Below are 22,389 nucleotides of genomic sequence, written 5' to 3'. Positions count from 1 at the left end.
TTGTTTAAGATTTTGTATTTATAAGTCAGTTGTACAATTTTTCCCCAAGTGCCCAGCTATGTTATCAGGACCAAGTCTTTCGTTTTAAAAAGGCATATGGAACAATCAGTTCAAAAAATGTTCAACGCGCATGCGCAGTAAAGTCAACAACAGCACATTACGGCAAAACAATGGCGACTGCCGTGGAGAATATTGTTCAAGTGTGAGTACATGCACTTCTCCTTATTTAATTGATATCCCCGTATTTCCAAACCATGGCTAAATTGGGGTGACTTTAAAATCGATAATCGGATCTAAGACGGCATTGTGTAAGACAAATAGCTCTAACGAACACCTCGTTCATTCATTGTTTTCCGTGACATCAAAGCGCGCTACAACGTGACTTCTTTTAAAAATTACTTACACCAGTTGGTTGATGCTTAGATTGCGTCCATTGTACACTCCTATGTACAACTATGTAAGTAGATTTATGTTTATTTTTCTATCGCTTTTATTGTTGTCTATGTTATTGCACAACAGTGGGCACAATTGAACTCCCTTGTTTGCATATCATCACGCTGTGGCGCACTAAATGTAACTTTCCCGCAAAACAACAAAGTGTCTCCTTTTTCTACAACAATAATCATGAAAATTATTGTTAGATCGGTTAAAGTATACGATTTCTGCCTGCATGTGGAGAGTATATGTACCATACCAATGTTTGTACATTTAATGCTGTTTTGTCTGTCTTATTCTGTGTTGTTTGTTGGACCACAGGCTTGGAGAACAGTATTATAAAGATGCTTTGGAACAGTGTCACAGTTATAATGCCCGGCTGTGTGCTGAGAGGAGTATCCTCATGCCCTTCCTGGACTCCCAGACTGGAGTGGCTCAAAGCAATTGCTACATCTGGATGGAAAAGAGACATAGAAGTGCAGGTTCAGTATTAGCCCAACTCATTTTGTTGTGTCCCCTTTCTCCAATAACATGCAATCAAAAATGTGTATGTGTCAATAATATTGGTTTTGAAGGTACTGCACCAGGACAGCTGTACACATATCCTGCACGACGCTGGAGGAAGAAAAGAAGAGCCCATCCTCCAGAGGATCCTGCTTTGGTTTTTCCTCCACTCAAAACTGGTATTTGAATACACTTCTTATTACAATCTGTATCATTACAATCTGTATTGATCTCAACGAGCCATCAAACATATCATGACTGTTAAATACGACCAGATTAAATTGGAAAAATCTTCTTCCCTAAGCTGAGATAGAACTGGGTTTGAAAAAAGATGTGTTGGCCCCCTTGGACGGGAGTAGTCTGGAAGCCTTACTGAAAGGAGAACCACTGGATAAAAGAGTAACCACAGAGCTCAGACCTCCAGAGGAAGAAAGCAGTCAGACCGAGATTACTGGAACCAGTGCGGCTGGCAGCCATACTAGCTCCACACGTGTTAGGAAGGTATATGGTGGAGTTTTTCTATTATTGTGCATTATTTTTAACTCTATATAAATGCATGGGCTGATCGTTTTTGTCGATCTCAGAGAATCCTTGAGCCGGATGACTACCTGGATGATCTGGATGATGAAGATTTTGAGGAAGAAACTCCAAAAAGACGTGGAAAAGGGAAGTCTAAGGTAACGTGCCAACATCTGCAGTCACGGACAATACATTCAGCACTGTACAAAAATCAAAAAAGAAACGTGATTTTGGTCGAGAGAAACAGTGTGATGAAGACTGTTTAATCTGACAGGGTCGTGCGGTTGGAAATGGAAAGAAGAAGATGGAAGCCGCTGCTGCTGCCCAGGAAGATCGTGATAAACCCTATGCATGTGATAGTAAGTTGTGATGTATTTTCTGTGTTCTGTAAGCATTTTTCTTTGTCTTACGCTTATAGATGCCTTACTGTTAGTAAACATTGAGACACGTTTTTAACATATACGGTCACTCACTTTCTAGGACCATGATAGTTTTTGAAAAAGTTAACTTTAACGCCAGGAACCTGGCTGAGCTGTACACGTTCACTTCCATGGATCCAGGGACGAACTAAAGAAAAAGAGATGACAAACAGTTTCCTTTGTTTCGTTTTTGGCCAATAGTTAACTGCTTGTTTTATAAAAAAGGTAGCTAGCATACCCTATGCGCTAAAAAGTTAACGCTACGAGGAAAATGCTGATTTGGGCATATGTGAGATATTTTTAGACACAGACCCAAATCAAAATTTAAACCAACAAAAGGCAGTCGTTTTTCAATTAAATCTTAAGTGTTATGAAGTGAAACCCAAGCATTTTTGATGATTCTTCTGTTAAGTCCGCTCGGAATACTGCAAGCGTGTGACGGAAATCAGGTACCTGAAATTGTACTGACAGGTATGGCCACCTTGGACTGACGTAGATTTGTGGGGGTGTGGTTACACGACGCGTATCAGGCAGGTCTAGGTGAGCATTTGCTTTTAGATTGAATGCATATTTTGTTCCGACACTATAATTCATCAATTTAATCTAATACATGCACGGTTTATAACAATGCAAAGACATATAAAACACGTATTCGCGCCATATGACCCATTTAAGGGATACTTTACCCAAAAACTAAAATTCTGTCATCATTTACTCACCTTCGAGTTGTTCCAAATCTGTATACATTTCTTTGTTGTGATGAACACGGAGAAAGATATCTGGAAGAATGCTTATAATCAGACAGATTTTGCCCCCATTGACTACTATAGTAGGAAAAAATACAATGGTAGTCAAAAGTTTGCTGTCCGACTCTTCTTTTGATGATAAATTCATGTTTCCTACTAAGGGAGTCAAACAATTGGCAAGATCTGTTTGGTTATTAGCATTTTCCAAATATCTTTCTCTGTGTTCGTCAGAACAAATAAATACATGCAGATGTGAAACTACTCTAAGGTGAGTAAATGATGGCAATTTTCATTTTTGTGTGAAGTATTCCTTTAAACCTTTGAAAAAATACTGGTTCTTTTCCAGGTTGGTCTTTAAGGAGGTCTATATGTAAATTAGCTCTGTTATGATTGATTGATTTCTGTATAAAATATTAATGTTAGAGATTCGGTGAGACTGTAGTGTACACTCTGTGATTTTATAAGCGTTTTGCTTAAATGGTTGATATGAGTAAACAGTATTCATAAACTGCTATCTTTTATTCAAATGAGGTGGAGGCATGGATCCGGAAACAGTACACCCTCACAAATCTACGTCAGTCCGTGGTATGATTTGACATAGACTGCCGAAATGTATACGCAAGTTAGGTGGCCGTACCAGTCAGTACAATTTCTTTGAACCTGATTTCCGTCACACGCTTGCAGTATTCCGAGCTGACTGAACAGAAACGATCATAAAATATGCTTGCGTTTCACTACATAACACTTAAGATTTAATTGAAAAATGGCTTCATAGTACTGCAAACTCGATGCTAGTGTTTACATTCATCCTGAGTGATCATGCACAAGTCCTTGCTTCCTATACAGGAGTATTTTGCAATTGCTGATGTTTTGGCTCTGATTTATAACTACATGTGTGTTAAAAGATCCAGTCGATCGTTTGAAAATGAAAGTTTTACGACTTAACAAAGGGATGGCTTCATAGTACTGCAAACTCGATGCTAGTGTCGAACGTTTGAAAATGAAAGTTTTGAACCTTATTCACACCTGCATTGAGTCCGTTTGTGAGACTCATCATTACATGTCTCCTTGAACACCACTATTTTTATAGTTTGTGGAAAGCGCTACAAGAACAGACCTGGTTTGAGTTATCATTATACTCACTCTCACCTGGCCGATGAGGAAGGGGAGGACCGAGATGAACCCGAGATTCGCCCACCTACACCACGAGAAGAAACGAAGAGTGAGTTTCAGCCTTATTCACATATTCAGATATGCATGACCATCTGAACCTTAAATTAAAGGAACCGTTCACACAAAACTGAAAATTCTTTCTTTATTTACTCACCCTGGAGCTGTTCCAAATCTATATAAATGTTTTTGTTCGATTAACAAAGAGGAAGATATTTGGAAGAATGTGAGTAACCAAACAATTCTTGGACCCCATTGACTACCATAGTAGGAAAAATTCAATTTCTTTGCTCTGTTGAACACAAGAGAAGATATTTTGAAGATGTTGGAAAGCAAACAATTCTGAGGCACTTTTGACCAATTGTGGCCAAGAACTGGTTGGTTACAGGCATTCTTCTTAATATCTTTTTGTGTTGATCCGAACAAAGCAGTTTATATTGATTTGCATTAAAAAGAGGTCGAGTAAATGATGCCAGAACTTTAATTTTTTAGAAGATCTGCCCCTTTACTGATATGACGCAGATATTTTGAATCAGTAAATATTGAATGAGATGAGATATATTAACCAGACAAATATTAACCACGTGGACAACAACATCGATCTGGATAGACTGGCGATTCAAATTGCGACATGAAATAGAGTCACATAACAGATCTAATCTTTCTTTAAGCCCCTAAGAAAGGTCCAAATGGCCTGGCATTACCCAATGACTACTGTGACTTCTGCCTGGGCGATTCCAACATGAACCAGAAAACAGGCCAGTCTGAAGAGCTTGTGTCCTGCTCTGACTGTGGACGTTCAGGTATAGAGACATCATTCATTAAGATATCAAAGCTTCAGTGATCAGATGCAGAAATGTTAACATTTTGTTTTTTTGATCCCTCCTCAGGGCATCCGTCATGTCTGCAGTTCACCGCTGTGATGATGGCAGCTGTGAAGACTTACCGCTGGCAGTGTATTGAGTGCAAGTGCTGCAATGTTTGTGGTACATCCGAGAACGATGTGAGTTGAGAATCAAGCATATCCTGTGCTTCCATTATGGCCATGTTAACACCTACTGTTAGCATACCAGATCATTGTTTACACCTGGAATTTACTGTTCTGGTAATCTGATTTTCACAGGAGGTTTACTCTTTATTAAGTGTATCACAAATGTCAGTCGGTTGCGTTAATACACAAAAACATTTCTGACCAACTAGGTTTTCTAACATTTATAAATATAGCTGTGGAAAATATAATTGTGGTCATTCCAGTTTCCGAAATACATGTTCACATATTACTGTTGTCTTGCTTAAAAGTGGATATAAACTTGTTTTGTTTGCTGTATTTGAGATCTGAAAAAATGCAGAGCATCTTTTCTTTTGTCCTGTTTCTCCAGTTTTCATTTTCTGCAAAAAGAAACAATATTTTTATTTGAAATTTGGGAGAAATATTGTTAGTAGTTCACAGAATGAAACAATTATTTATTTCACCTAAACACATACCTATTAATAGTACATTCAGGAAGTCTATTTGAAATGGACAAAAAAAAAATTGTAGCTGTATGTGTGTACTGTACAAGTACTGCAGATTATAGGAGCTGCCCTTTTTAACCCTCTCCTCAGGACCAGCTTCTCTTCTGTGATGACTGTGATAGAGGATATCACATGTACTGCCTGAGCCCAGCCATGTCTGACCCTCCAGAAGGTAAAAAAACATACATTGATCATGTGAACTCAGATTATAGCAACTGTATTTACAGCAGTATATTATCTAAAATATGGAGTTAGATAACATTTTTCCCACATCATTCTAAGCAAGATATATGCTGATGATGGCTTTAATCATGTTTACAGGAAGCTGGAGTTGCCACCTGTGTTTGGCTCTTCTGAAGGACAAGGCCTCCATTTATCAGAGTCAGAACAACACAATGGAGTAAGTGAGTAACCATGACAGTGGTATATCCTGATGAACATGTAACCCTCACGTACACAAAGAAACACATCTATACCGTTGTGACATTTTACAGTATGGTGGATATGGAATGGCATGAAGAGTTGTTGGCCCTTACATTGCCACTGTTTTATATTTCACTGTGACTGTTAAACATTATTAACACATTATAAACACCGGTTTAAATGGACCAAGCACACACAGGTCACAAATATTTTATGTACTTCATGGATTATTTGCAACATTTCCACATTCCGTTACGTTTGGGGTAATAGTACAGATGATGTTATTGCATTGCCAAATATTGTTTTCTATATTGATTACTCAAAACACATTTGTTTACAAAATGGAAAGATATAGCTTGATCCTTTAAGGATGTTATGGATTTAAATGTTTACTTGTATAAGAGGTGTTGTAATTCTTTCTTGTTAGTTGTTCTTTCAGGAAGTAATTGTGCCAAGGTCCAGATAAAAAAACCAGGAGATGGTGCTTAATTTTATTGTTATTTCATTTTTGCTAGTTTATCTGGATTCAAACATTTATCATTACGTTTTAATCACACAAAAACACTCTCATAAGGCGGGTTATCTTTTGTAGTAGAATTTTGTATATGATATATCCCATATCCATAATTGATGAATATTCATATCGAATTACTGTGAGTACTGTATCGGTTTTTGGTATTTCATGTTGCTTTGTATTTGGTATTGAATGTAAATGACGTATTTTGCTGTCTTTTTTATTTACATTTTTCGTATTACCCTTTCCATAATAAACACACATGTAACAGATGCTAGTTTAATGAATTTTTACAGCTGCCAAAATAGTAAAATGTATAACTGTATCGATGTATAGTAGAGAAAGAGGGAATGTTAATCAATCATGACTTTAGGGAAATATACAGTAGCAGAAAAAATTATAGGGGCCATTTGGCGCGAATACATGTTTTTCTGTGTCATTGGTGTGTTATCAGTTGCCCAGGCATGTATTAGACACATAAAATAGCAAAAATTTAAGTGTGGAAAAAAAGGTGGATTCTATCTAAAAGCGAATGCTCGCCCAGACCTGCCTGAAATGCCTCTTGAAACCGCACCCCAACAAATCTACATCAGTTGGTGGTATGATTTGAAAAAGGCTGCCCAAATGTATACGCAAGTAAGGTGGGCATACCTGTCAGTACAATTGCTTTGGAACCTGATGTACCAAATATGGTAAGAGGCCTTACATTTCCATCACACGCTTGCAGTATTCGACCAATCACTACGCACTGGTTAACTGGCCAATGATAGCACACCTCGCTTTTCAGAGCGATGAGCCTTCTAAAAAATCTGCGTTTCATAGAGGCAGGGCAAAGAGGAGCAACAAACATGCACAGTATGTGGAATTTACAGCGTTTTTAAACCTTAAATCGTGTATACACATTGCATTACATATAAAACAAACGATTATATTCGTTTTAGCCATGTCATTTGACCCCTTTAAGAGACCCCTCCAACTTATCATTTCAAGTCAACATTTTCAGATGTATTGTGGCCCTTGTAGTCCAGTGTTTGTTAAATTTCAATAAGATTAAACCTCAGGACCAAAGTTATCCAACACCAATGTGAATGTCAGACACATGAAAACATATTCAAATCAAGGTCATCACATGAAAAGCAATAATCTGTGAACTTTTATTAAAGACATATACACATATTAATGTTGTATAGCTTAAATGAAGAGTTTGATTCCAAAATGAGATAACTCAGTTTTTCAAATTCTTCAAAAATTGTGGTACCAAACTCTTCAAATATAAACTTGTTTTAAAGAGCATCTCTTCTGTTATTTTGACCGGTTTGTTAAGTTTTTATTTTATGCAAATAAATGCAATTAAACAATCGTTTTATTTGAAATTTGGTAAAAATGTTGTTAGTAGTTCATAGAATTAGAACGATCATCTTTATCACACTGCAAGAAGCAGTATTGTGGCACAATGAAAGCTGAGTGCCTAAAACCCCCCTAGCTGTTATAAAATGCACTTGTAACCTACTGCTTCACGGGCATATTGCTTTTATAAACCGGTTAATCCATATGCGTAGGAAGGTTTCATAAAATAAAGTGATATTTATTTAGGACATGTAATGCGGTCAGCAGTTATAAATTGGGGTATTATATATTATATTATAACGGTATGAACTCTACTCAACCAATCAGAATCAAGGACCAGAATTTTTTTATAAAGTACATTTAAATTTCAGAAAATGGTCTTTTAACTTTTTCCATGGCTTTTCAAATCATAGTGTTTATGTATAGAGAGATTCTAGAGTCCACAATCAAATTTGAAGTTTTAAGATAATGAAAAAGATGATCAGTTATATGACAATTATAATTTATGCTCCATAGTGCAAAAATGTCTTATTTTCAGTACTAATATCTAAAGATTTTAAAATCAAGACACATTTAGCTGAGAAGCAAAATAACCTAAGAATTTAAGTTATGTTTTCTGAAAAAATCTAAAGTGACTATGCTTAAAACAAGAGATATGTCATAACTTAATGTACCCACATATTTTTAGCATTGTCACTAAAAACAAAATGTCTTTTTTGCTGTCTTTGTGTATGCTGCCATTACAATTTTTAAACATGCTACATATTCTCTTCTGCACCACAACTATCAAATGTGACCCAAAACTGTTAAGAGTTATTACACAACAATTAATGAAATGCAATGTCATAATGCTGTCACTGCTGTCACTATACAAGACTCATACATTTGAGAACTTATTATTGACATTTGCATCACAGTAAAATACAAATAATTAATTTGTATTTCTCAGCTGTGCCGAGAAATCTCTAGAAACCCGATGACTGCTACCTTCCCTGTGAAAACTCTGATTTCATAATGCTTAGACAAGCTGAACATAGGATACACTTGATGCATCTCTAGGAGATTCCACATGCACTTGAATAAAATGAGTGATTCTCCTGAAGTCACGACATGTCAATCATCGCTGAACTGCCCAATTGAATGCTTTGGAAAAACCAGCTGTTTGTATAAATCAGCCGTTTCCTTTTGGGGTCCATCTGATTCCCTTCCTCTGCTCCTTCCACCTACAAAGCAGCAGGGCCTTGAACGTGACCCGAAAGTGTCTGTTGCAGAGTGCGTAGCAGACAGGGTTGACTGTGCTGTTCACATAACACAGCCAGTAACCCAGCTGCCACAGACCCTCGGGAACACAGTCATCACAAAATGTCGAAACCAGAACCATGATGTTATAAGGTGTCCATGTTACAATGAAAGCCAAAAGGATGGCACTGAGGGTCCGGGCCGCTTTCTTCTCCCTGATCAGAGACGAGGTTCGAGTTTTCCCACAGCGTGGACCTGTGTTTAGTGGAGAAGAACAGGGTTGTGTGGACGTACCATTACTTGTGGTTACAGACCTGATAGGTAAATTAAGTGAATGCTGGCTCTCTGATTGACAGTCTGTATCTTGTACAGTAAGGACTGAAGTCTCATCAATTCGAACGAGTGGAACGTATTTGTCGTCATCTTCATCTGGTATTTGAGAAATATGTATCTGTGGATGGTTGTGTGTTGTTTCTGAGTTGGCCATCTTGACCTTCTCTCTTTTCTTCCACCATGCTGCGGTTCGGTGGGTGACGGTGGGACAGATGGTTCTTGTTTTCTTGCTGTTCTGGCTCTGGTCTGTCTGCTGTCTGACATCTACAATGCTGCTTGAATCAGTACAAGATCTCTGGAAGAAATAAACCATAAAAAGAATCTGATGTAAATATAGCTTTTTTGTAAGACTGGATAAATTGTTGGCCAAAGTTTTGCTTTCAACATTCCTTTTATATCTCATTGGTCGGACAAACTGATAGTCCTGCAATAAAACTCAATGGGTCACTATAGACTAACAAAGTAGTTATTTTCCTACTATGGTAGTCAATAGTGACCCAGTTTGATTTTGTCCCAATACCCAGCAATGGGTTAAAAAGAAGTGTATAGTGTATACAAATTGGTGTATACAATTTTGAATCCAATAACAAGATTTTTTTACCCAACATGCCGTTTCAATATAAACAAAAATCCAAACAGATATGAAAATTGAGCTGGCGTAACCATTTCATATGGGCCCACCTGAGATGTGTTTCCAGCGTCTCTCCCCTGTGATGCTATCAACCCGGCCAGCTGTTGGGAGCGTTTCTCTGTCTCAAGGTACACCCGCCAGTACAACGCTACCATGACGCTCACTGGCAGGTAAAAGGCAGCGATGGCTGTTCCAAAAGTGATCACGGGCTGAGATAAGAACTGCACTGAGCACTCATCCTCCGGAACAGTCCTTTCACCCACGATATACTGCCAGAACAAAATGGCTGGTGCCCAAAGAACAAATGAAACGCCCCATGCCAGGGCGATCAGCACTGCGGCTCTTCTGGGCGTTCTAGTAGCCCGGTACGTCAGAGGTCTCATAACAGAGAGGTATCGGTCAACGCTGATGGCCAGCAGGTTCATAACGGACGCGTTGCTTGCCACGTAGTCCACCGCCAACCAGATGTCACAAGCCAGGTTTCCTAAAGTCCATCGGCCAATGAGGATGTAGGTAGTGTAGAGGTTCATGGAAACGGCGCCCAAAATGACATCGGCCACAGCCAAGCTTAAGAGGAAGTAGTTACTTACTGTCCTCAGGAGTGGGTTGACCCGGAAAGAGATCATGACCAAGATGTTGCCCATGATGGTGATGAGAGACAGTGGGACTGTTACAAATGTAATCATGGCCATTCTCCATGTGACCGGACCAGTATCAGGAACATATGTCCCATTAGTCAGACTGGAGAGATTCAGAGTGAATGTTGTTATGTTCATCATTGAATGAAGGTGGAGGGGAAAACAATGAGATTATATTCGTCCAGGAAAATCCAAACCCATATCTTGCATTGACGTCTTTCTGAAGAATCCTGATGTTTGCTCCATTTCTGTATAGACAAAGACATTCATTCAGAATACTGACATTGGAGGAAAGGAGTGTAGTATCAAGTGTCCGAATTATGTTTAAATCATAAATACACGTTTTAAAGAATGTGTGGAAAGAGAACCTACATGAAAAGGACAAGGTGAAATTTAATGTCAATAATGTTCTACTTATTCAAAGCCCTTATCTGACTTATCAGCGTTTACTTTATGATTGAATGTGTTCAATGACGTGTTTTTCATTTTTTCTGTATATGTTGCTTTCGGTGGAAGTACATTTTGTGGTTAAAAAAAACAATTGCACGGCATAAAGTTTATACATCTTGATCATTTAAAAGGTTTTATTGTGTGTGCAACACAAAATAAACATTTGTCATTACCATGGGTAAGAAAAGTAAACTCTGAATTGTGCTGTCTTTGTTCGCTAAAAACATAAGGGAGTATCTATTTATGTTAACTTGTTTTATTAATGAACCGAATTGCATGCTAGCCATCTCAAAAGTAAATATCATAATCCAGAAATCAACTTTTCATGTGTATTTATTTTGCTTGGCTATAGCAACTGAAGGCTTGACATTGTACACATGTAAGTATAGCAAACACTGTGCTGTGGATAAAAACATCTGCTATAACTGTGTAAATTCTTTGCTATATAACCTAAAAATGTGCTTTACACAACACAAAAAATGTAAGCACCAATAATAGAGTCTGTGTTTTGAGAGGTGAAGTTAGAAATCATATTAACCCTCATATTTGTCCTGGAGCTCGTGAATTCTCATCATGAATACAAACAAGTCTTACTTTAAGTACTAAACAAACAGCACTTCCCACGGATGCAGATCCTTTTACTGATGCTGTAGCTAATCCCTTCAGACAGGCTCCTCATTATGGAAAATCATTACGAAAGTGGAAACCTTACTCCACCCTCTGCCATAAAGTACTTAGAAATCCACAAAACATGTAGTCAAGAAGTGTTGTCTACCATCAATCACTGTTTAATATCAAATACAATTACTATTTGCCAGAACTTGACAACTTCCAGAACATCACAAATTGATTCCAAAATCAAATGTGGATAAAGAACAAAAGACTAGAGACCTTAGCAAAGAAATTACAAGCATTAATTTACTGGAGAGAATCACTAAAGGATCAATCTCACACATTTTGAACTTTTCAAATCCATTTCGAGTTTAGTCCAAAAATAGTTCAAAAGGTGAACATGCTTTTCTCTTATCTCTGTTCTACTCTTTCTATTAAAACGATAAGAAAAGCTTAGCTTTGTACACTGGTGGGCTACATGAGGCCAGTTCTATAGCTTAGCCTTTTTGTTGTCCTTATGTTGTTCAGATTGCTTCCATTGTTTACCTCATTCGTAAATCGATTTGGATAAAAGCGTCTGCTAAATGACTAAATGTAAATGCAATTGTCCCAATAAACGAGACTGACTGTTTTTGCAGATTAATTTATCTGTGCTGAATATATAGGTTAGCAGTAGAATTTTTAGGCTATTATACCGTACACTTCGTCACCTTGACAATAAGTTAAAATGATCTATGTGTCCTTCAACGAGTCAAGGCAATATTAAAAGAGTATTGACAGAGATTCAAAATAAATTAATATTTCTATTTTTAGTAGGTTACCTCTACAAAAGGACGACAATAAGCCGTAAATCAACTATTTTAAAACGTCAAACCGTATTTAAATTGGTTAGAATAATCACCTGGAGAAACAGATCTCCATGAATAACTTCATTTACACACGCTATTTCTTTCCAGTTATTAAATGTAATGCATTTTTTTGGTAATTCTGTGATGCATTGTTAAATAAAGCGCTTACCTACCGCGCAGAGATGTTTAATCATTTCATACTGTACTGTTGCTCTCCAAGTATCTCCTGCACACTTGCGCTCTAAACTGCGCGCCTCACCTGTAGCGCAGGATATATTCAATACACACTCCTCTGAACCTGAACAACTGCTGCCACTCCTCACGTTCAAAAAAAGTAGGCTACATCTCTTAATTCAAACACAAGACGTTTTACACTATACCTTTATAGGCATTGTTCTCGTACATTTATGTCATATAACAAGCAAACGTTTAAAAAGTGAAATGCGTTTTAAAATAAAACTTGGACATGTGCCCCTTATACTTCAATCTGTTAACACCCATCGGGCCAGAGAAATTAAACTCAAGAAACCACTATGCCAGGTGCAGGTTTAATAATTTATAGCTTTGAAAAAGTTTGAGCCTGATCAACAGTAGATGGCGCAAAACAACAAGACATGTACACACTTTTTGTCTAAACCATTTTGTTACTTTTTGTGAAATTTTACGTTCTTCTCTAAGCGTGTAGATACACTATTTATTTTCCAGCCATTCACGCGGCATGATGTATTATTTTTATTAACCATCTTTATATATTATTTTTTATTATATGATGTTATTTATATATTATTTTATAGTGGCAAGGTGTTGAATACATATAAATAATTAGCAATCGTTGGTAGTATAGCTTAATAAATAAATAGCACTCATTAATCGTGTTGAGAAATGGTTACACTTGTTCATTATAATATGTGTTGTGGACCTTTATTTTGAAATCCCACTAGCTTTGTGATCGGAAGTTATCAGCGTTCGCAGAATGCAGCGATGGACGCTTCTGCAGATGTCCTCGTACGAATATGTGAACAAGAAATCATCAAATATGATTTTGAAATAAAAGCTTTAATTCAGGTATGAATAAAAACGCCAAGCTGTTCAGATTTTTCAAGCTAAAATAATATACCTGTTGTCATGTTATTGTTTATTTTAGAAAGTCACTTTACAAAATAAGAGTTTAGGCTGGTGACATAAATGAATTAACCGTGCAAGGAGCATCTTTGCTCACACAACGATAATAAATAAATTACAGTTATGTTTTCAGCTGTAATGCACTAGTTTTAAATAATGCAAACTTTTTTCTGTCGCCGGTATATACTGTATCCAGTATTATACTGATACATATATTTATGTGTTTAATTTTGCAGGATGTCAGTGAATGTACAGGACCACAAAGCAAACAGACAGATTTACATTTTAAAGTGAAAGAGACATTCAACAACCTTCGACAACGGATTCAGGTAAGAAACAGATTTATTGAATAGTGATATTATTACATTCTGAATTCTGTTGTGTGACACTTTTAAAAACAGGATTTGGAACAGATGGGAAAAGAACAAGACAAAGAATCTGACAAGCTGGACCTTCTCAATAAAGTTGAAGGACATCGGAAGCAAATGCTTAGGTAAATCTGCTAAATTACACAATCTAAACTGTGTTCTTTTGTTTATTATTTCATTGCTTAACCTGAGTTCATTAATACAACATTTTATGGTGTGATTCATTTATAAATTAAATGCTTTTCACTATTTAAATAGCATGGAAGAGTATGCATTGCGTCTCAAATGAGCAATGTTCCTTTTGCAGTAATCAGACAGCTTGGAGAAAGGCAAATCTTGCCTCTAAACTGTCCATTGATCAGTTGGAGAAAGAAGATTTGTTAAATTCAAAGAACATGTCTGTAAGGCATAGGTTAGTATTAATAATCTTACAGCAGACTATTTGAAATACTGTATTTTAAGTTGGTTATTCTAATGGGCTAAAATCTCTGTCCACATAATTAGAAAAATGACAAAAGAGAGTCTGGCTCAGACCTCCAGTGACATCACAGAGAGTTTGATGAACATCAGTCGGATGATGTCACAGCAGGTTCAACAGAGTGAGGAGGCCATGAACACACTAGGTGAGTTCAGATCTAAAGACTGGATGCAGTGGGACTGAGAATAACATTTTTTTTTTTAGATTAGATTAGATTCAACTTTATTGTCATTACACATATACAAGTACAGTGTAACGAAATGTAGTTTAGGTCTAACCAGCAGTGCAATTAGCAAGTGCATGATATACAGTGTGATAAATACAGAATACAATATTAGGAAAATACTTTACAATGGGCATGTACTATGAAAATATGATAGTCGGTATGTACTATGACCAATATAAAGTTTACAATATACAGTTACAGTATACAATATACAGCAACAATATACAGTTTAATTATATTTTGAATTAAAGAAACTGTGGTGTATGTGCAGTTGTCTGAATGTTAACACTTGTTTTGTTTTCCTGTAGCAACTTCATCAAGAACAGTGCTGGAAACCCACGAAGAGTTTAAGGCTATGTCAGGAACCATACAGCTGGGCCGAAAACTCATCATTAAGTACAATCGGCGGGAACTTACAGATAAGCTGCTAATTTTCCTGGCTCTGGCTCTCTTCTTGGCTACAGTGCTATACATTCTGAAGAAAAGACTGTTCCCTTTCTTTTGAGTGTGATGACTGCTAAATATCTGCATTGTTTGCAAGTGGAATACACCTTGAAGGGAAAGTTCACCCAATAATGACCTTACCCTCAACATTCTTCAAAATTCTCATCTTGTGTCATATTTCCAAGTGAACTATTCCTTTAAAGCTTATTTCTAAAACTGCATGTGTCAGCACAGACTGAGATGATATGAGCTTACCACAAAAAAGAAAATCTAGTGGTAAATCTGTAACTTCATTATGGTTGCATTTCATTCTCTTGACATATTTTATTTATGAACATTATTGTATATATCAAATGATTATAAATAAGACTTAATCTAAGCTGTTCCATTAAAGAAAAGGCACTATAAAAGCAGCTAAACGTGTTAAATATAATGAAATTGTTGGTAACAGCATGTTTTAACTGTTTTAAGTAGGTTTAGAGACCAAATTACCAGTGTTTGGTTACAAAAAACATTACTGGTAAACTAGTTTTTTTTAGATGTCAAATAGTCATAATGTTATGAATTTTGGTGGAATCAATTACACGATTGCAAATTTTGTCTAATAAAAAAAATTAATCTTTTTTTTTCAATTAAAATAAAAAGAAAAATAGCCGGTAATATATTTGTTCTGCAATATATTTGTTCTCTTCAGAGAAGGGTTAATTTATGTCTAAGAATTTAACCCTTTATGTAGTAGCCAGCCCTCCAGTTTTCCATGTAAATCCCTCTAACTGGATGCTGTCACATGAACACCTACGGTATGACAGGCAAATTAGGTGAGTTAAACTCACATCCTGGGCAGCGATGAAGCAGCGGCTGTTATGCTGGGCAGGAGAGAACTGGTGTATCACAGGGGGGAAAAGCTCAGAAAAGCTATGGCCATAATCAGAGTTCTACTGATAAAGAGGCATGCAACCCTGTCTTTCCTCCGATAAGACCCGGAAAAGCTGATTATTCTATCCCTGGTCTCTTTCTCGCTCTCTCTCTACCTTTCTCTCTCTGTCATTCTCCTGCTATTGTGGCTGGAGGACAAGGTCTGTTATTTTTAGAGATGTGTGTCTATGTTATCTGACTTGTTCTTTTCAACGCCTCTGAAGAGTGGGCCACTATTATAACTGTGTGACCTTTCTCTCTACCTCTCAGTGGCCCCATATTTGACTTGAAATTATAGTTATATGGTAAGTAACCTCTGTGGTATTGCATGCATGCAGATACAGCTCAGACTTTGTTGTGATGGAGAGTGAAATTGTGTTTACTGCTTTGTGTGAAGAGGCCAGAGAGATGCAGAAGGACAATCTATTACTCATTTGAAGTGGCAGCAAATCTGGATCTCCTTCCCTCCTTCATACAAGTCTTTACATGCACAACCTTGCACTCTTACCTCTCTATGTCAAGCAAATTGTGCCATTCCCCACACTAAGCACGGCACTTTTGTGTTGTCAATCAGGGCTGATACAGCATCTTAATAAACATACGAAAATCGTTCATAGGTTTATATGTGTGGATATCTACATTTCACGAAAAAAATATTGTTTAGTCCGACTACAGTTATCATTGCTTTAGTTTCAACATCGGTGTATCTTCAGCTTGTGGCGCACGTAACTGGACCATCAGTCATTGCAATGACGACAAACTTCTCACCCAAACCACACCAGAGGTCAAAGAGTTTTATTTTGAAGACCCATCAAATCAATCCAACCATAATGAGTTACAAAAAATCCTTTATCATTTGGCATTGATTCAGTTTTATTTCAAGTCCCAAATGTTTCTCTATGCGTTATTTTCAATATAAAAAATATTAAATATACAAATATATTTTATAGCTTTTTAAACGTTAGTGAAGTATTAAATAAACTCATATTCAACTTTAAAAAGCGACGATGATTTTGTTTGTAGCATGTGCGTGTGGAACGTTATGTGCTTCTCTAACATAAATCGATGTATTTATTTGGCTGTTGGGGAAAAAGCTATTATTTCTACGAATTTTTACGAATTTTACAAATAGCCTACTCGTAAATACGAATTATTTATATTTAGCCTAATTATTTGCTACTACTACTAGCATACTATACTAATAACAATAATAATGGTAATAATAATGATGAGAACAATACAATAATAAAATGCATGTATTATATAATATAGTAATATAAGTTGTATTGTATTGTTTTATGTTTAAATGTTACGGATACTTTGCTATATAGCCTACAAACGAAATGATAAATGGATACATTCTTGCAAAGTTTTTATTATTACAAAAATACAAATCAAAACGGCACAGACCAATGAATAATAAAACATCTTTACGTATTATTTATGCGATCTGGTAATTTACACAATGAAAATAAAAGCATTTTATATCGAGTATTTTCATACTTTTTGTATCGTGCTATTTTTTGTTATAGTATGATAAAGTTTCAGTCTGTATGTGTTACACACAAAAATAACTATGATCTTCAATTAAAACGAAGAAAGAAAGAAAGAAAGTTACAAACTTTGTAATTTCCCCCTATTTGAAGGTTGAAAGGGACTTATGATAATACATCGAGTGAAAAATCATAAATAGGCTCCATGTTCTGCGGTTGATTTAAATTTTTCATAATTTAACTCAAGTGCAATCAAGTTATTTAGACAGCGTTTAATGAGAGATATAAAAGTGTGAAAATGAACGTATAAACGTGTAACTGACCATCTACCATTTTAAAAGCAAGCTTAAGCAAACAAACAAACAAACAAAAATCATCCCAGCTGGATCTGCTTTTCCGTAAACTATCATTAATAATCACAATAATACTGAAAAAACTCATGCAGTTCGTCTTGTATCGTCCATTTCACCAAGCCCGGATGCCATGTAATGATGATACCCCGCTGCTGGACTGAAATGATGCCTGGACGTTATTTAGATCCCCAACTCCAAAGTTCACGTAATTACTGTTTGACTGTGAGGACGGGATGGTCGGCATACTCGATGGGTAATTGCATGAGTAGTTCGTGTTGCCTGGGCTCGGGAAATTACTAAACGCCGGGTACGTGTTATAGGTAAAATGATTGATTCCCACATTGTAAGATGTGTTGTAAGTGGACGTGTCTCCCAAGCAGGGCTTCCCGTCTCGAACCAAAACAGGCACGGAGATACGTCTTGGAGGGGCGATGCCCACCATCTCCAGGGTCTGATCCTGGCGCTGTCTTTTACACTTATAGCGTCTGTTCTGAAACCAGATTTTCACCTGTGTGGAGGTGAGTTTGAGCACATTGGCCAGATGATCTCTCTCAGGAGCAGAGAGATATTTCTGCTGCTTGAAGCGTCGCTCGAGCTCGTACACCTGCGCTTGAGAGAAGAGGACGCGAGGCTTCCTTCGTTTCCTCTGTTTGGGACGATCGGAATCCTCCAGTTTAAGATCCTCGCTCGCCTCTTCCTGAGAGCAGCTGATGTCTGAGCAAAAAAATCACATTTATTAGACCTGATGGATGAGACATGACAAATGTAAACCAACTGAGAACGCATGAAAGGCGTTACGTTGTTTGTAGGCCTTTAGAGTTTAGTTACAAGACCAAATTAAAACGACAAAACATAAAATACCAAGACACTTACTGACCTGTAATTTGTAACAACACTTATTATTTTATACATTTAAATACGGTTTTATTTGAATAATTTCCTTCTGTATAACTCGGGTGGTATAGGCTATTTCAAATTATTCAAAAAATCTCGTAAATAAGACATTTACCTTTTTTCTCTTTTTCCTCAAATGTGTCATCCGTCTTGCCGTCTTTAACATAGTCCAGTTCTAAGTAATTCTTCCCATAAAAGGCAGCGGTGTTGAAGTTCAGAGAGACGTTTTTGTTGGCTTTGTCCTCCTGAAGGTCTTCGCTAAAAAGAGAGGCACCGGATGGCATTTCCATGAACTGCTCTTGTTTAAAAGTTGACAGCATGCAGGATGATGTAGGAATAAGGCTACTGTCCAGCCGCTGAGACATGTCCAAAGACACCATGTCCTCCTGATTCTGCTCCAGGTTTAGTATGTCCCGCACTGAGAAAGGAGTGGAAGTCATCTGGCTGGAAAACATTGCCATGGAACAACGAGAGTCCTCTTCAGCTTGTCCCCCACGAGCAATCCAGTTGGCATTTATCAGGATGTCTAGCCGCTTAATGAATAGGGATAATCTGTTGTGGAGGTATATACGCACTTTCATCTTTCTTGACGACCCCTCATAACACACTTTTGAGGTCTAAGGTAGGTCGCAGTGACGGCATGCTGAAGGGAGGCGGAAGGGAGGGGTCAACACGGAGTAAGCCGTTTCTCAGCGTTTCATTGGCCAGATACATTTTAGCGACGCATTATATTATAATTTATTGTTAGATAGCCAATCCATACAAGTACATGCGTTAAAAACATCATACAATTATATAAACTTTTAATAAAATAATTATAGAAAAAATTCAGATTGTGTTTAAAGTTCTTATATGAGGCCTATAGTCCAAATCCAAACAAAGTCACATTTTTAGGCCTACGTTTGTGTTGTGCGTAATTATTCGTCCGTGCGTTAAAACATCCTCTAATTATAGAAGTGTTTAATAAAATAATCATAGAAAAAATCAGAGTGTGTCTTAAATTCTTCGAATGCAATATATTCGGCCTATAGTCCAAATCCAAACGAAGTCACATTTTTACGCCTATTGTGTTTATTGTGCGTAATTGTTCGTGCTAATATGTAGCAAATGTTCTTGCATTTTCAAGTATGTCAGTTATATCTGAATCACTTTAATTAATAATAGGTTCTAAAATGCCCTTCCGACACTGAGCACAAAATTGCACAAGGTTTGTTTGCTTTTCGCTTAATTGCTTAATCCAAAGGGAAACTACAGGCCGAGGAAGAGTTTTCTCCAGGGCATTAGACAGTGCCACTGCTGGAACCTGAAACCTCCAATGACAAACCCAACTGTCTACCACTGAAAGATTCTGGTGCCACTGGGTTTGTTATCAAGACGTGATAACAGATGACAACAAACCAGAAACCCACCCACGCCGAACAGCCGCAGCAGAAGAGGGACAAGTGGTAATTCATCTAAAATATAGACACATACCGGAAATTGCTTCTGTACATTTGTGATACGTAGGGCACCTTTTACTTGTTATAGCTCGTTACTTGAAAATTATTTTACGGGTGAATGTAACAATGTGTTAAGTTTTAAATATTTCTGTAGCCCATTTTCACAAGTTTGCATTGTTAGAGTTAAAGTGAGAATTGACAAAATGGATATTAAAGCTTTATCATCACCTTGTTTTTTTTCTACCACTACTAAAAACAAACATTGTGATGGCACAAAATGTATGTTTAAAATGATCTTTCAGTGAAAAAGTCATCAATAACAGTCTTAACCTGTTGGTGACTTCCTTACTATTGCTCTATACTTATGTGATTACACTGTAACACGACGACATTAATTTATAGTGTAATTCTGTGTTTTTTTCTTTTTGGCAACAAGCGAAAGGACGGTGCCGTTCCGTTGGATGGAAAGGAGAGCTGATATTAGTCATCGGTCGTGCTTGTGCAGAGGAGACAGACAGAATTATCGTTTGTTTTATCTGTAACAGTTAATGCTGCAAAGTAAATGGTGCGTGTCTGCTCTAGAGCTTCATGTTTATAGTTTTGAAGAAAATCTGTATGTCTGAGTCTCAGGATAGGCGTTTCTGATAAATGAACGTAAGCACTTTTCTGTATGAGCGAATCAACACTCCCCTGTCCATCGCTGCAATAATTGGTGAAATAAAGTAAACGGGCTGCAGAGCTTATGGAAACTGCTTTATATCAAGATGATTTATCAACCATCTCCTCCCCGAGCGCAACTGCAGTTAGGGACACAATCCCTCATGACGGATGGAGCTAAAACTTTCAAATGTTTCGGAGAGTTTACTAAGTTTTTTAGAAACAGGGATGGGTCGAAGCGGTGTGGAATAATTCGTCTTGTTTGATGCACTTCTGAAATAAATATTATGACAGGCTACATGGCCGAGAGAAGAAGACACAAGGTCAAGCGCTGAGAAACTGCATCTAAAGTTTTGTCTTTCAACAGCGCATTTAGAGCAGATAAAGAGTTGGATAAGCATTCTTGAAAACTTCCTGTAGGCCGACCTGTTTAGGAAACGATGGGGCAAAGGGGTGAGATGAGTGTTATCTAAATGAGTCATTCCTGTTGCAGTGATGATAGGATATATACTGAAAACAGGACCTGCATGGGTCTATCCGCCGCTCTACTTCCTTGTTAATCACGTCCAAATTTAACACCTTCAAGATGGAAGCTCTTGTCGGAAGATCGGGAGAGTTTAAAGAGCCTAATGGTGGTAGATTTTGCACGATTTTGAGGACGTGGCAGTTTTGACATTAACCAAAATGATTTCTTTAAATGTTTTTAATGGCGCCTTTCATTGTAGTCGCTATCATCCTTTTCTTTCGCTCTGCTAAAGATGCGTTAGGCCTATCTCGCATTGAAAATAATTTAGGCCCCTGCAACTAAATCCGTCGTCTTCTAAGAAAGAATTAAACAACAAATTACTGAAACACTTACTAGTCAAAAATGTATGATTGTGATATTGTTGTTCAAGCGCTTATTTAAATGTTACATTATGCTATATAAAAAAATAAAAAAATGTGTTTTGTGTATTTATTATTGTTACATTTCTTACAACACCAGGACACATTTTGTGTCAAATTAACTTATTTTCAAATATTAGTATTTAACATCCATAAAAAAATAATGTATATTAATAAAGAATATTAATCTCTAGTTAAAGCAGTAGCCACAGTATAAACTATTTCATAGGCCTACTCAACGATGTGCATTGTTAAGTTTTCATTCAAAGCGTTTGCTGAATGTGTTGTGCTAAACTTGTGGGTCACTGTTAAAAATAAAGTTCTATTCGTCATCTATGGTTTTATAAAGAACATACAAATTCACAAGACCTTTCTATTGCACAAATGTTCTTTTTAGTGTAAAAATTATGTACAGACTATATATATAAAAGTCTGTTCTTTAAAAAGGTTATCTTTAAAAAAAAAAGGAAAGAAGAACCTTTTTAATAACGCTAACCGCGATAACGCTAAATTTAGTGCCTTTTGTCGTCACATCATTTGTCTTCCATTTCTCAGGGAATAACAGTTTTCTTTGTCAACTCATGTTCAGAGATTTGGCAGTAGATTAGTCAGGGCCAAAGAGTAACATGATTGCTCCCTATGGGAGTCAGACGACCCGTTTTCTTTTGGAGGTCTAGGAATAGTTTTGACTACTTGCTCACATTGAAACGATGTTCATATGCTCACATTTCTCTAAGGTTTTGTCTCTATATTAATCATAATTAAAGAGGAC

General features: G+C 36.9%; 4 protein-coding genes across 5 annotated transcripts; 2 read left to right on the top strand and 2 right to left on the bottom strand.

Moving 5' to 3' along the window:
- The first annotated feature begins 30 nt into the window (after window positions 1-30).
- On the top strand, window positions 31-6,517 carry dpf2l (D4, zinc and double PHD fingers family 2, like). Of its 2 annotated transcripts, none has more exons than XM_056769019.1 (11): window positions 31-202; window positions 757-917; window positions 1,011-1,118; window positions 1,244-1,440; window positions 1,524-1,616; window positions 1,733-1,817; window positions 3,714-3,845; window positions 4,465-4,596; window positions 4,684-4,796; window positions 5,399-5,480; window positions 5,630-6,517. In XM_056769019.1, exons 1-11 carry the CDS (start codon window positions 171-173, stop codon window positions 5,710-5,712), a joined length of 1,218 nt encoding a protein of 405 aa, XP_056624997.1. In that variant the 5' UTR covers window positions 31-170; the 3' UTR covers window positions 5,713-6,517. The 2 variants fall into 2 exon arrangements, with proteins under 2 accessions (XP_056624997.1, XP_056624998.1); XM_056769020.1 differs by having other exon boundaries at window positions 171-457.
- A 128-nt stretch (window positions 6,518-6,645) lies between these two features.
- Window positions 6,646-11,005, bottom strand: chrm1a (cholinergic receptor, muscarinic 1a). The gene is made up of 2 exons (XM_056769018.1): window positions 9,846-11,005; window positions 6,646-9,459 (listed from the first exon to the last, which is right to left on the bottom strand). Exons 1-2 carry the CDS (start codon window positions 10,572-10,574, stop codon window positions 8,764-8,766), a joined length of 1,425 nt encoding a protein of 474 aa, XP_056624996.1. The 5' UTR covers window positions 10,575-11,005; the 3' UTR covers window positions 6,646-8,763.
- Window positions 11,006-13,300: 2,295 nt separating this feature from the next.
- bnip1a (BCL2 interacting protein 1a) lies at window positions 13,301-16,252 on the top strand. The gene is made up of 6 exons (XM_056769025.1): window positions 13,301-13,408; window positions 13,702-13,794; window positions 13,867-13,958; window positions 14,141-14,245; window positions 14,338-14,456; window positions 14,846-16,252. Exons 1-6 carry the CDS (start codon window positions 13,325-13,327, stop codon window positions 15,040-15,042), a joined length of 690 nt encoding a protein of 229 aa, XP_056625003.1. The 5' UTR covers window positions 13,301-13,324; the 3' UTR covers window positions 15,043-16,252.
- A 956-nt stretch (window positions 16,253-17,208) lies between these two features.
- Window positions 17,209-19,230, bottom strand: nkx2.5 (NK2 homeobox 5). Its single transcript, XM_056769933.1, has 2 exons — window positions 18,752-19,230; window positions 17,209-18,456 (listed from the first exon to the last, which is right to left on the bottom strand). The coding sequence occupies exons 1-2, from the start codon at window positions 19,215-19,217 to the stop codon at window positions 17,855-17,857; spliced, it is 1,068 nt and encodes a 355-aa protein (XP_056625911.1). The 5' UTR covers window positions 19,218-19,230; the 3' UTR covers window positions 17,209-17,854.
- Between the last annotated feature and the right edge of the window lie 3,159 nt (window positions 19,231-22,389).

Source organism: Triplophysa dalaica, chromosome 16, assembly GCF_015846415.1.
Source record: "Triplophysa dalaica isolate WHDGS20190420 chromosome 16, ASM1584641v1, whole genome shotgun sequence".
NCBI classification, from domain to species: domain Eukaryota; kingdom Metazoa; phylum Chordata; class Actinopteri; order Cypriniformes; family Nemacheilidae; genus Triplophysa; species Triplophysa dalaica.
Note: the sequence above shows the minus strand (reverse complement) of the source record. Positions and strands in the feature narration are given on the sequence as shown.

Excerpts from the sequence above, each read along its gene's own strand:
- dpf2l (XM_056769019.1), top strand. The coding sequence starts at position 171 with ATGGCGACTGCCGTGGAGAATATTGTTCAAGT. Across the intron at positions 1,441-1,523 it reads GCTCCACACGTGTTAGGAAG|AGAATCCTTGAGCCGGATGA; the intron begins GTATATGGTGGA and ends TGTCGATCTCAG. Across the intron at positions 1,617-1,732 it reads GTGGAAAAGGGAAGTCTAAG|GGTCGTGCGGTTGGAAATGG; the intron begins GTAACGTGCCAA and ends TTAATCTGACAG.
- chrm1a (XM_056769018.1), bottom strand. The coding sequence starts at position 10,574 with ATGATGAACATAACAACATTCACTCTGAATCTCTCCAGTCTGACTAAT. Across the intron at positions 9,460-9,845 it reads ACGCTGGAAACACATCTCAG|AGATCTTGTACTGATTCAAG; the intron begins GTGGGCCCATAT and ends TATTTCTTCCAG.
- bnip1a (XM_056769025.1), top strand. The coding sequence starts at position 13,325 with ATGGACGCTTCTGCAGATGTCCTCGTACGAATATGTGAACAAGAAATC. Across the intron at positions 13,959-14,140 it reads CATCGGAAGCAAATGCTTAG|TAATCAGACAGCTTGGAGAA; the intron begins GTAAATCTGCTA and ends TTCCTTTTGCAG. Across the intron at positions 14,246-14,337 it reads AACATGTCTGTAAGGCATAG|AAAAATGACAAAAGAGAGTC; the intron begins GTTAGTATTAAT and ends CCACATAATTAG.
- nkx2.5 (XM_056769933.1), bottom strand. The coding sequence starts at position 19,217 with ATGAAAGTGCGTATATACCTCCACAACAGATTATCCCTATTCATTAAG. Across the intron at positions 18,457-18,751 it reads TGAGGAAAAAGAGAAAAAAG|ACATCAGCTGCTCTCAGGAA; the intron begins GTAAATGTCTTA and ends TTTTTTGCTCAG.